General features: G+C 36.3%; 1 protein-coding gene and 1 long non-coding RNA gene across 6 annotated transcripts in view; one reads left to right on the forward strand and one right to left on the reverse strand.

The window, feature by feature from the left end:
* DSG4 (desmoglein 4) overlaps positions 1 to 8,538 on the reverse strand; it is a 39,086-nt gene extending 30,548 nt beyond the window's left edge. The window contains exons 1-2 of the mRNA XM_001102180.5: positions 8,356 to 8,538; positions 192 to 227 (exon numbers count right to left, since the gene is read on the reverse strand). Of these exons, the coding sequence (XP_001102180.4) occupies positions 192 to 227; positions 8,356 to 8,424 (105 nt within the window). The 5' untranslated portion in view covers positions 8,425 to 8,538. The remainder of the gene's footprint in view (positions 1 to 191; positions 228 to 8,355) is intronic.
* LOC144336445 (uncharacterized) overlaps positions 1 to 12,432 on the forward strand; it is a 164,582-nt gene that overhangs the window by 48,023 nt on the left and 104,127 nt on the right. The gene's annotated exons all lie outside the window — the stretch shown is intronic.

Consider the following 12,432-nt stretch of genomic DNA (forward strand, 5'->3'; position numbering starts at 1 on the left):
ATGCCCTACGAGCATAGAGATTTGGGAGCCTGGGCTTTACCATTGCTATTTCAGTTCACCAGAGATTCTTTCTCTTAACTTTTATCTGGATAATTACAATTTCAAATATTCTGATTTTTATATATAACACATTACAAAATTCAGTTTTTGTTTTAATTTTAAATTGAGAAAATAATTTTATTATACATTACCTCAACAATAAATTCACTGTTTACTTCCATCACCACCTGTTTTAATAGAAGATACCATATTAGCATAAATCTGCATAATTTAGAGGAAGCCATGTCATAAAAACATTGACAATATTCTTTTATTAATTCATTTTTAAATATACATTTTATTGATGATATGAAATAAATATGGCTAACACAAATGAATAATAGACTTTTTGCCCTCCAAATTATTTACATTTTAGAGAAGACAAACATGTAAGTCTACAGCAGGTTAGGATACCTCAGTGGGCTTGATGGAGGATGGAGAAGGCAACTCAAGTTATTCAAGTGAATTTCAAGAAGACTTCCTAGGAGAGTAGGGATTTGAAAGGGCTCTGCGGAATGAAGCTAGTTTCATAAGAGGAATTGATGAGGAAGAGCATTTCAGCCAGGGTGAAACAAGAACACAGTTGTTAAGGCTGTAAGTCAGCGGATGTTCCAGAAATGGTCAATAATATTTTTGCTGGAAGGTAAGGGAATGTATGAGGAGCTGTGGGAGACACAAGAATCTACATGCTACTGCCCTCTGACGCTCAGTGCCATCCATTAGAAAAACAGATGAATAAGTTCTTTGTCAGTTGGAATTTATTTTACTCCTAAAACTCCTTGAACTCTTATATCACCTTTCTATTGATGAATTATTCCTTCCATAGGTTCATCTACTGGAATATATTTTCAAGCTTCAAACATATTTTAATGTATTTTAAGATTTTTATTGAGCAGTCTAGCATACTTGTCTGTAATGAAAATACAGGTATGAATAGAAATTTTATTTTATTGAAATTTCTGTCATTGTGAAACTCTAAGTGTAAAGAAACATTTTTTCTCTGAATTGGATTAGTTTTACAATTATACTTAGCATCACAATTGAGCAAACAAAATGCAAATATTGAAATTTCAATGCAATATAATTAAATATGAAAAGTAAAACTTTATTGGAAATGCATTGCAAACACGGGGATGAAGTTTTAGAAAAATTAGTTCATAAATAAATATTACTTCTTATTAGAATTAAACAAGCTTTAGAACCAATTATATTTTGTCTGGTTTTGCCTTTCAGTTGTAAGTACTGGGAAAACTTGTTCATATTAATAGATGACACTGGAATTTTTTTTCTGGTAGCAGAGTCATTAAATTCTTAAAACTTATTCTGAAGTACATGACCTAAATCTATAAGGCAATTTATCATCAAAATGATTTTTTAATGATGTATAAGTTGACAACTCCTTTAGGTCCTCTTTTAATTTTGTTGAAGACAAATAATTGAAAACCATGACTTGCAAAAGGATTTGTTAAGTGCTTTGAAATTAACTCTCTTTCTCAATACTGATGTCAATATTTTCCATTATTCCTTAGTTTAGTGTTCCAGATAATTTCACAATCTATTGGAGTGCAACAGAATAATGTTTGCCATGGCTGAGAGGTGTGACTTTTTAAGGGGGATCTGGGAGAGAAGGACTAGCTTGATACCTCAAGTTCAGGTGCACACTGAGGTAGGTTGAGTTGAAGAAAGACTAGAAGTTGAAGATCTGGAAAATGCTAGAATAAAACTAGAGTTTTAAAGGAATATGCATTCAGCAAAATACGTGTCCCAATTTGAAGACTATTATAGCAACAATTAAGCTGATATCAAGTGTACATTTTGAAGTTCAATAATTTATAGTCCATAGTGGATATGTAGCCTTAAATTATAATTTGGCTTAATAAAAAACAATGTGTTTTGTCAAAAATTTCTTGAGACATGCGGGCATGAGAGCTCAGTAGTGTGGCTTTGGACAAATCCCCTGGTGTCTCCTTGTTTCAGTCTCTGATCCAAATAGAATGACCAAGGTGGAAGTGACAGGCACAGCAAACGCTCAGTACATTTGCAAAGAGGAAGGAAGAATGAAGGAAGAGTTTTCTTCTGTGATTTCAAGGGTGCGTTCATAGTGCCCCATGACGTCTAAAAGTACTAGTCTATCATTTTCAAGGATTTGAAAGTAGCCACATCAAGCAGACTTGTCTGTAGTTTAAAGGGATGAGGAGTTTTGAGTTCATTTTACCTTGGTCTTATCCTTTCTACAGAGCCCAGCTCAACTGAAGTAACTCTGAGAATTTTTGAGTATAAGTCCCTTTTCATCCTTTTGCTGTCCCTGAATTTTTTATTTTTAATTATTTTCAGGCCAGGGAAGTGGAACACGAGAACCCAGGGTTCTCATCTAGCAGAACCTGTGCTGTGCTTCCATAGTACATTTGTAGTATTTCTGCTCCCTGCTCAGCTGGTTCTAAGGATGAGGGTAACAGAAGTCACACTCTCCAAATCCTGTCACTTTATGTACAGGTCTCCCGGAAGGAACTTGCCAGGTATTACTCCCAGGCCCTGTGAAATCGTAAGCCCTATCAGGAGCCCTCACTTTCTAGGAAACACCTGTTAATAAGTGTTTTGGAAGAAGCATGGAATGACATCAGCCTCCTAAATTGCATAGCATAGTATAACTGTATGAACCTCAGTTAAACTGTGAAAAGTAGTCATGGACTCCTAGGTAATTGTGGAAATTCCTTGCCTACAAAAGTCTTTTTAAAATTTTTTCTTTTTTAAGACTAGTTAAGTGCAGTAGTGAGACAGTGGGGAAAGAATAGAACAAGGAGCTTGACCTGCAAGTGACTGTGGACAATCAGTTGAGAGAACTCACTACCTTTGGACCAGTCCAAAAGTCATGTTTTCAGAGCAATATGTGGTTTAGGCATCATCTGCTGATGTGGCTTGACCTGAGGCCCTGAGTAAAAGACACACACACAGAATGGAAATGGCTGAGCCAGTCATCACAATGGTAAAGTACTAGAAAAAGGAGTTGGAGGCACGTGCTGTTGAGGGAGCAAACATAACCCAGAGAGATGTGTGGTATCCTAAGTGTGTTACAGTCTCTCTGGGCGTGGTTGATGACAGTTTCCTGTTTCACTTTATTTTTGGATGTTCTTTCGATAGGTTGCATTAATGGCAAAAACTTGAACAGGACTTTTACTGGAAATATAAAAATGCTTAAGAAACTAAAATTTGGCCAGGCGCAGTGGCTCATGCCTGTAATCCCAGCACTTTGGGAGGCTGAGGCAGGCAGATCATGAGATCAGGAGTTTGAGACCAGCCTGGCCAACATAGTGAAACCCCATCTCTACTAAAAACACACACACACACACACACACACACAAAATTAGCTGGGCATGGTGGTGGGTGCCTGTAATCCCAAGCTACTAGGGACACTGAGGCAGGGTAACTGCTTGAACCCGGAAGGCGGAGGTTGCAGTGAGCTGAGACTGTGACACTGGACTCCAGCCTGGGCGACAGTGCAAGACTCCATCTCAAAAAAAAAAAAAAAAAGAAAAAAAGAAAAAAGAAACTAAAATTTATGTCTGTGCTAATTTCTGAGAAAGAAATGAAGAATAAGACACAGGCCTAGAAAGAGTGACATGTTAAAACAGGAGGCAAGCAGGAAAACAAAAAAAGATATTGGGATGAATTAGGCAATGTAAAGGAAGAATGTATAGGGTTGGGCATTGGCCCAAAAGGGGAAGGGAGTCAATGCTGGCAGAGTGGAAAGAGTTTTGGGTTCACATCCTGACTGTCCCAGTTGTGAGCTGTCTGACTAATTTATCCCTTGAACATTTTTTTTTTTTAATTTGTAAGATTTACCTTTTGAGACTTTTGTAATCTCTTCAAATGGTTTTGTTAACTGTGAAATGTTTTGTTAATGTCAGGTGTTAGAATGGCAATGTAGTGGTTGGCAGCTTCAGAGAACCAACACCTCGTCTCAATTTGAAACAGTCGAGCTCTTTTTAAAGCTCACTAACCATATTAAAGTTGCTCATCAACATGTGGGTGGGAAATATATGATGAAGTGACTTGGTAAGAAAGATAAGTTAGAAACTAAATCCATTCATTCATGGAAACATTTTCATTGACAAAGCATGTGACAGACACTGTTCTCCATGTGCAAGACAAGTTTTGACCTGTAATAATATATATATTCCAGAGAGGAATAATAGGCTATGCCATACTCTATTGTCATCTAACTCTTAGAAAATTGCAGACATTTTTCTGGGTCTTGTTTTCTCTTTTAATACTTACTTCTAGAGAGAATACAATGATTTTATGTAAGATATGTAGACTCTAAGTCATATATGCTTCTTGCAATATTGGAATAGCTATTATTCTCTTACATTCTGAGTGTATTTAAAGTAGTAGCTACAGAACAAGGCTATTTTTTCATCTCTTTGACTTACCTTTTTAAAGTAAGTAGTCAGTTTTGAAGTCATCCGCATATGTAGGACCAACTTATTAATAAGCAGTTCTTGCCCAAATAATGCTTATAATAATAATTGAGTAAAGCAATTACCATCCTACCAGGTCTAAGGTAGAGTTGCCAAGTTCAAGCCTAATTATACCATTTTGTTTATAATTGAAGGTGTATCAATAATGGCGTTTTAGTTTGTAAGCCATGTAATTTTCTGCATAGAAAAGAAGGGCAAACATTTCTCATGCAAGTTATGTCTGAAGTTTTCCCTCTAGGCACTGTTGTCACACACCCTGTAGTCAGAGCTGCTTTCCACGAGTGAGGAATTCCAACCGTGCTCCCACTTGGGGAAGGGAAGGAAACATTACTGCAGCTTAAACAACGGTTTCGCTGCTCTGTAAGGAACTCCTTCCTGGATACTTAAGAACGAGAAAAGAGTCATCGGACTATGTACTCAGGATCCAGAAGCTCTCCCCCACGCAAAAAAGTATCGTAGAATCCCAAGGGCCATGAAATCTTTTTAGGGCAGGATTTTTATCCTGCGAGTCAATAAGTAGATATTCCTGAGAAAACGATACTAAGTTATAGGTCATGGTAATACCAGATATCTCTTGGGATATAGAACTTTTTTTGTATGAGGTTCTCACCATGAACTCTGCAGGAATTTGAAGGCAAAAAATATAAACTTATCCACTGATTTAAAATACATTTAGTAATTCCTTAGCCACTTATATCAACAAAACAATAATAGAGGTGATGTTTGCTTTGATGTAAACTTTGGGGTGATGAGTACGTTCTTTCTGTAATAAGCAGTACTGAAACTGATCATTTAAAGCAATCTAGGGTATTCTGTTTAGTACAAATATCAAACCAAATCAGATAAGGTGTTTCTCTCTCCATCATATTTCTGGAAATTTGCCTGACAAGTAAATAAAAACAAATTTCTGTTCCATGTTTTAGAATAACATATTTGAGTGCATATGAGAACTAAATTGATAAGTGGCGAAGTTAGTTTTAAATATGTTTTCAAATTTTGATGCCTGCTCTCAACTTGCAATGAGATAATAGCCATATTTAGCCACCTACCTTCTTTACTTTCAAGAATCAGACTATTTAATGGAAGTGTTTACATCTTATATGTAGCATGAATGGTCACCACACATAGAGAAAAATTCTTATCTGATAAATGGTTGTCTTTTATGACCTTATCAACTTTATATAATATAGGCCTCTTCTAACTAATAACTGTCCTGCCTTAAGTGATTCCTTCCTTATAAAATTTATACAATCTGTAGCATTACCTAAATCCTCAGATTCTCCAGCCAAATTTATGAAAACTATTTATGAGCCAGAAATGAACTTCTACTATGTAAGTATTCAGTGGAGATAATTTTAGAATTGCAGAGTTTCTACAGTAGAAGCAACTTAATAACATCATGTCTAACCATATATTCTCACATGGGATCAAAGGAAGCCCTGAGAAGGTGGGTGCTTTTGCCAAAGTCACACAGCCACTTTGAAGAGGAGCTGTGATTCAAACCCGGGACCTCTGAGTTTCGATTCACTGTTGATTGTCCCGCACCACCCTTATCTGTTTTATAGGAGAAGAACACGATAAGCATCCTTAGGAAGAAAATGCCAAATGACTCGTGATAAAATCAATGGCCTATTGTAATCTAGAGTTTTGAGTACCTTTTACTGGTTAGCCAGTCAGAACTTTGTTTAAAGTACTCTTTGCGGTTGAGATGTAGCTGACACAAAGTACCTGGGAGTCTCTGAGAGGCTGCCACACCCTCATTAGTGTAAGCTGCAATGATGCCCCAGAAAGTCTTTGATTTAGTTAATGAAGAAGGGGCAGAGTTCAAGTTCAGGAAATTAAAGACAAGTAGGCATGCCTACTTTCTTATAATATCTGTAACATCATATTGATTCTTCTTAAACAATTCTTGTATTTGTTTCAATTTTGAAACATGCTAGAAGTCTCTACCTCCCAATTCCAGATGTTATTGATTGATATGGTAAGGGATCTATTATACATGCATAAAGAAAAAATACATAAAGAACTTTTTCACAATTACCATGAAATGTCAAACACAAAGACTTCAATATCAATGAGGAGTAGGAGGAATTAAGTATTAAAAACACTAGTGTTACCCAGGAAAATAAATAAATACTACCAAAAAAGGTCCCGAGAGTCTGAAATACAATACTCTTTCAAGATCAAGGAGAGTAATCAACTCTTCAATTAAATAATATTATCATAAAACATGCCTGTGCAGAAGGCAATGGGACAAGATTTGGTGCTCAGAAGTGGCCTCTAAAATCTTGACACATACAGTTTTCCTTACAGAAAACCAAAAGTTTATCTGAGTCAAAGCATGAAAAATTCAGAAGTGTAACAAGAGGTATATACTAATAACTTACTATTTCTATTGAAGACCAAGTTCGATTCTTGCCTCTTCTTTTAGTAACATTTATTTTATGCAGTAAATAAATCATGATCATTGTAACAGAATATTGCCCTTCTAGCTTGTGTTTTAAGTTTAAGAATATTTTTCAAAAATTGTCTTGTTTAATATTCTGTCTCCTAAACTCAGAGGATGCAATATTCTACCACTGTTCTCACGTTCCCTTTTGAGCTCAGGGTATGTGCCCTTTGGCAGTGTTTGGCTCCTGCGCTGCTCTTGAAGTTTAGATATGTGAATTCCAGAAGAGAAGCTCTCACTGTGCCTACTGGAGAACGACGTGCTCCCATCTCTCCCAGCCCTAGCTACTCTCTGTTTCTTACAACTGATGTTCAGAGGAGTCTGGTATAATTGCCACTTGCCTAAGAATAGGATGGGAATCATTTTCTAAGCATAGGTTGTAACACTAATGTGGATACTGCTGGGAGATTGAAGTGTGGCCAACTATAATGCATTTGTCTTAATTTGAAAAATTTGTACAATTCCTAATAATCCTGTCCTCTTATCTTCCCACTTATTTTTCTCAGCTATTTGGACTGAATTGTTCTATCATTTAATCATCAGTAGACTTAAGTCTAGTCTAGTATAACTAATTCTTTAAACAAAACTTTTCTAATTGAATTGGCAATAGTTTAGTGATTGGCCAACTGGAACTCTGTTCTTTGGAATTGAAATTATCTCTTTCTAGGGTAGGATACTTGCTATGCATGCTGCCTGTCTGGAAATCATGTCACACCTTGGGCACCCAAAGGTTAGAGGAAAGTAATATAATATCCAAAATGCCATGTTTACTGTAAAGAAATAAGTCATTTAAATATTTCTTTGCTGGTCTGTAGGAATGTATTAATAATTTGAGAAAAGGTTCGTCTTGATGACTGGGCTTCATTTTTCTTTAGCAATATCTGACTGGAAAAAGTTTTCATGACTTAAATATTTCATCATTAGTTGCAATGTAATTTCAACATGGCTATCATTCCTCCACTTTGAAAGAAACTCATAGGGAAATAGCTGTTGAAAAGAAATGGGCTCGATTAACTTCCCTTCAAATTTAGAACCCATTTGCGCTGGGAGTTTTCACAGCAATCTATCTGATTTATTTATATGACCATAGAATATGAATTTTATTTCCAATTAAAAATTTTAAAATAGTCCTAGCACTTAAAGTGAAGTAGATTATGTCTCTGAGGGCATATAAATTTAATTCAGCCGGATTCTCACCCTGCTTCTCCATGGCACTTTGTTCCTCAAGGCACAGAGAGTTGTTTGAAATTAACAGAGGCTGGACTTCTAGAACTCTGTTTGTAGGAAGGGGATTAAAAATGGAATAAATCCCATGTAGAAAGCCCGATCACTGATAGAGACAAGACCTTGAGGCTGCATTTCCTTCCCACCTCTTTAAATTCTACTTACCACTAGAACGATCAAAAGGCAAAAGTTTCTGAAGACGAGCCAATCCATTCCTTTGGGTTTCTCTTGCATACAAATCCTGTGAGATTCAATTTGAGCCCTTGTCTTCTCGGTTCCGAATTCTGCTCTACAGCAAAATACGCTTCGAGACACCCTTTTAGGAGGGCATGGGTGATAACTCTGGTGATCTCTGGGCAGAGAGATGAAGATATTCTATAATGACTCTGTTTCCCCACCCCAAACTCTCAGGCTGGTCTGGAGGACTGGCATTGTTTGGGCTCTGGGTAAGATTTTAGACACACCTTGATTCTTATTGCAATGAAACCCTTTGTTGGACACCAAAGAAAAACCTTACAGAGCTAGGACAAGATTTATAGGGAAGATAGCCAATGAATAATAAATTACTCACAACATAAAAAATAATTAAAACGCTAGGGCCTATCATCATGCTGAATAAAATTAGAAGGCTTCTTCTTACTGCCAACGTTGTAAAAGCAAAATTACATATACTGACAACACATACACACACATGTCCACTACAGAACCCACTTCAAGGAATGATACTTTTAGCAGAGGCCATTGTTGAAAGTCATCAGGCCTCAAGTATGGTATAGGAAGAAAGATAGAATAATGAAGCTCGTCTCAATTCAGTTGATTCTTGCTTCTCTCTTTAAAATGTCTTGTAGTTGAACTGCACTCTCAATTTTAAAGATATTCTTGAATAACAAAGTTAAGATGAAGGAACTCTTATTTAACTAGTACCAGTATGTTTGTTTCCATACTTTGGCATTTTCTTTCTTGCTTATTCAGTCAAACCTTATTCAGTCAAAAAATATGATATTTACAAAATCATTTTAAAGTAACTACAATATAACATTCTCACTTCTCATGGTATTACCACTGATACAAACTACATAGTGTGGGTGAAGAACACCTTTTACACCATCACAAACATTTATCAAAGAGAAACTGAAGTTGGAAATGTGAGAATTTAATGAAAAAAAGCCCAGAGTGGGATCTGGATATTTTTGAATATTGTTTCCGTTTTTTCATGTCTCCCTTTTCCTTTGTTAGTATGGGTTTGACACAGGTTATAGGAATATCCTGATGCAAAAATTGCAGGCTGGCAGCAACATCAATAAACTTAAAAGAAAATGCAGTTAACTGTTCTCTGATTTATAGATAATACATGTTGGTTGGAGAATTTCAAAGGGAGACTGTTTCCTGTCTTCACTATCCCATCACTGTAATTCAGAAACAAGGTTGACCCTGGTAATAGAATATATTCTAAGTATTGCTTACTTTTTTGAGAAAAGTAGTTTTAGCATTTTTGGAAGACAGATAAAGTAATTTATTTTTGCATTATTTCATGTCATGTTGAATTAGATAATTTAACTTGCCTAAGATAATTAATGAAACAACACTAGGTCCTTATGTGACATTGCTTTTCACAAGGGAAAAACAACATTCCTGTCTATTGTTGTGTTTGAAGGAGATATTTCACAAAGATTTCTACCGTTTGTTTACACTATAGATTATTTCTTCAGAAATATAAGATTTTCTGTCTACTTGAATGCTATTTATAGGATGGGTTTTAAAGAAAAGAAACAGGAAGCAATAGAAATAGGTACTAGATCATTTATGTGGGTACCTCTAGCTTTCTCCATTTGAAACTCCTGATTTCAGTGGTATCCAGAATTTGAATACAGATTATAATCATGAGCATATTTAGAAGATTCTTCAATAACTAAGGAGTGACTACCTGAAGCCCCATCATTTCATTTCTATTTACTCCTTGGAGATTTGTGGGAATGATCTTTTGTTTTAAATTTTTTTTGGAGACAGAGTCTTGCTCTGTTTCCCAGGCTGGAGTGCAGTAGTGGTCCGATCACAGCTCACGGCAACCTCTGCCTCCTGAGTTCAAGCGATCCTCCCACCTCAGCCTCTCAAGCACTTGGGTTTACACGTGCATATCATCACACTTGGCTAATTTTTAAAATATTTTGTAGAGACAAGGTCTTGCTATAATGTCCAGGCTGGTCTCAAACTCTTGGGCTTAAGTAATCCTCCTGCCTTGGCCTCCTAAAGTGCTGAGATTACAGGTGTGAGCTACTGTTTCCCACACGGGATGATTTTACAGTGGAATTCTCAAAGACAAAACTTGGTTATGGTTCTGAGCTTGTGTAGATAAAGAGTAGCTACTTCTGTTTCTCTTGAAGGTATCAGTCATTATAGAAACAGAGCACAAAACATTAATGCTTAAAGATAACCACAGAGATCATATAATCCAATCTCTCCTATCCTCCCTCTCTCCTACCCATGTGATAGTGATAGTCCAGAGAGGCTGTACGGTTTATTAGGGCCAAAGATAGGCAAGAATTCCATCTCCTCTTTCAAAGTCTTATATAAATACCAAACCACTTTTGGTATTTATATAAATACCAAACCACTTTTCATTATTAGCTATGTATATAAAGGCAAAATAATTGATGGTTTAACACTATTAGCTTTAAAAGACTTTCCCATACTTTAGAGTTTACTAAAATGTTGGTTCTATGAGCAGAATATTTTTTAGCAAGTTTTTTATAGTATTTATTTTTGATGTCAAACCAGTGACATTTCATTTGCTCAGATGAAACCGTACATTGACTTTCAGGGATGCTATTGATATTTAATTATTGTTCTTATGCTTCTGTAATGTTGTATAAAGTAGCAAGATACCTTTATTCTCCACATCACATCTGTGTAGAATATAGTGAGAGCTTTAACACACGTACTTTTCAAATCAATGCTACAGAAGGCAAAGAATTCAATATGTACCAATACAAGTTCTCTTTGAAAAACAGAAATGTAATTTATACAGGCAAAGATATTGTGGAAATGACATTAGGGCAAACTTTTCCATCAAATTATTCTAGTCTAGGGTTACTACTGGATATTATTCAAGTATCCAAGGACAATTCTATTTCTTGAAAGCAGGAGTTAGGGGAAAGGAAATTTAAAAAATATTTATGGTCCTAAAGTGTGTTGGTCAAATGCAGCACAAGTTGTTTCTAGAGCTGACGCAAGCAAAGGGTTTTCAATTAGTCTGGGCCTGGGGAGCAGGGGACAAAAGGTAAACAAGGCTTGTCAAGGTTTTGACCTAGAGTAATTGCTGTGAATACATGTCTGTTCACCTACCACACTGAAGATAAACATCCTGTCCCCTCATTAAGGCAATTTATGTATGGCAACAAGGGGCCGGCCAACCAGGTTATTTAGTGAGTGTTAGAAATCATAGAGATTAAACATCAGTTTCCTAGTTATGTTATTTCCATAAAGATTATGTTAGTTTATGCCCTAAAATCATACTTACATCCTGACAGAGATGCCTTGTTGATTATCTCTGCGACTTCACAGATATAGGATATATTCCAAATAAGTGGAGACAGAATAGCAAGGCTTCTAACTTTATATTAAATAAAGTGTATTACTTACATACTTATTGCATACTTGCTACATACTTATCTTGGAAATATCATCTTAGTTTACCTCCTGCCTCCCGATGACTACAGTGGCAGCCATTCTACAGCGTGATAATGACTTAGATGTCACTCTGACTTCTTCAGTGACACTGGCAGTGCCCCTCTTAAATAACAAAGTTGTATCATGTACATGATTAACCTTTGATGCTGTTAGTTATATATCTGGCAGCCTTGACTATGGAATCTGGTCAGCTCAGGATGTCTGAAGAAGAAATCCAGCAATAGGAAGGTCGAAAGGTAGGCAGTATTTTTTGAAATATATTTCTTGGGCCATTATGTAGAAAATGCAGAAAATTTCCTGGCCCCAAATTTAGTGAATCAGAATCTTTGGGGATGAGATCTAGAATTATTCATTCTTAACATGCTCTTTAGGTAATTCTGGGGCGGCAGGCTGAAGTTGAAGAATTACTGAATCAGGGTAATCACCTGGCCCTGTGGGTGGCCCAGGGAGAGATGGCACCAGTAGACAAGAACATTTTTCTTTTTTCTTTTTTTGAGACAGAGTCTCCCTCTGTCACACAGGCTGGAGTGCAGTGGTGCAATCTCGGCTCACTGC

Source organism: Macaca mulatta, chromosome 18 (genome assembly GCF_049350105.2).
Source record: "Macaca mulatta isolate MMU2019108-1 chromosome 18, T2T-MMU8v2.0, whole genome shotgun sequence".
NCBI classification, from domain to species: Eukaryota; Metazoa; Chordata; class Mammalia; order Primates; family Cercopithecidae; genus Macaca; species Macaca mulatta.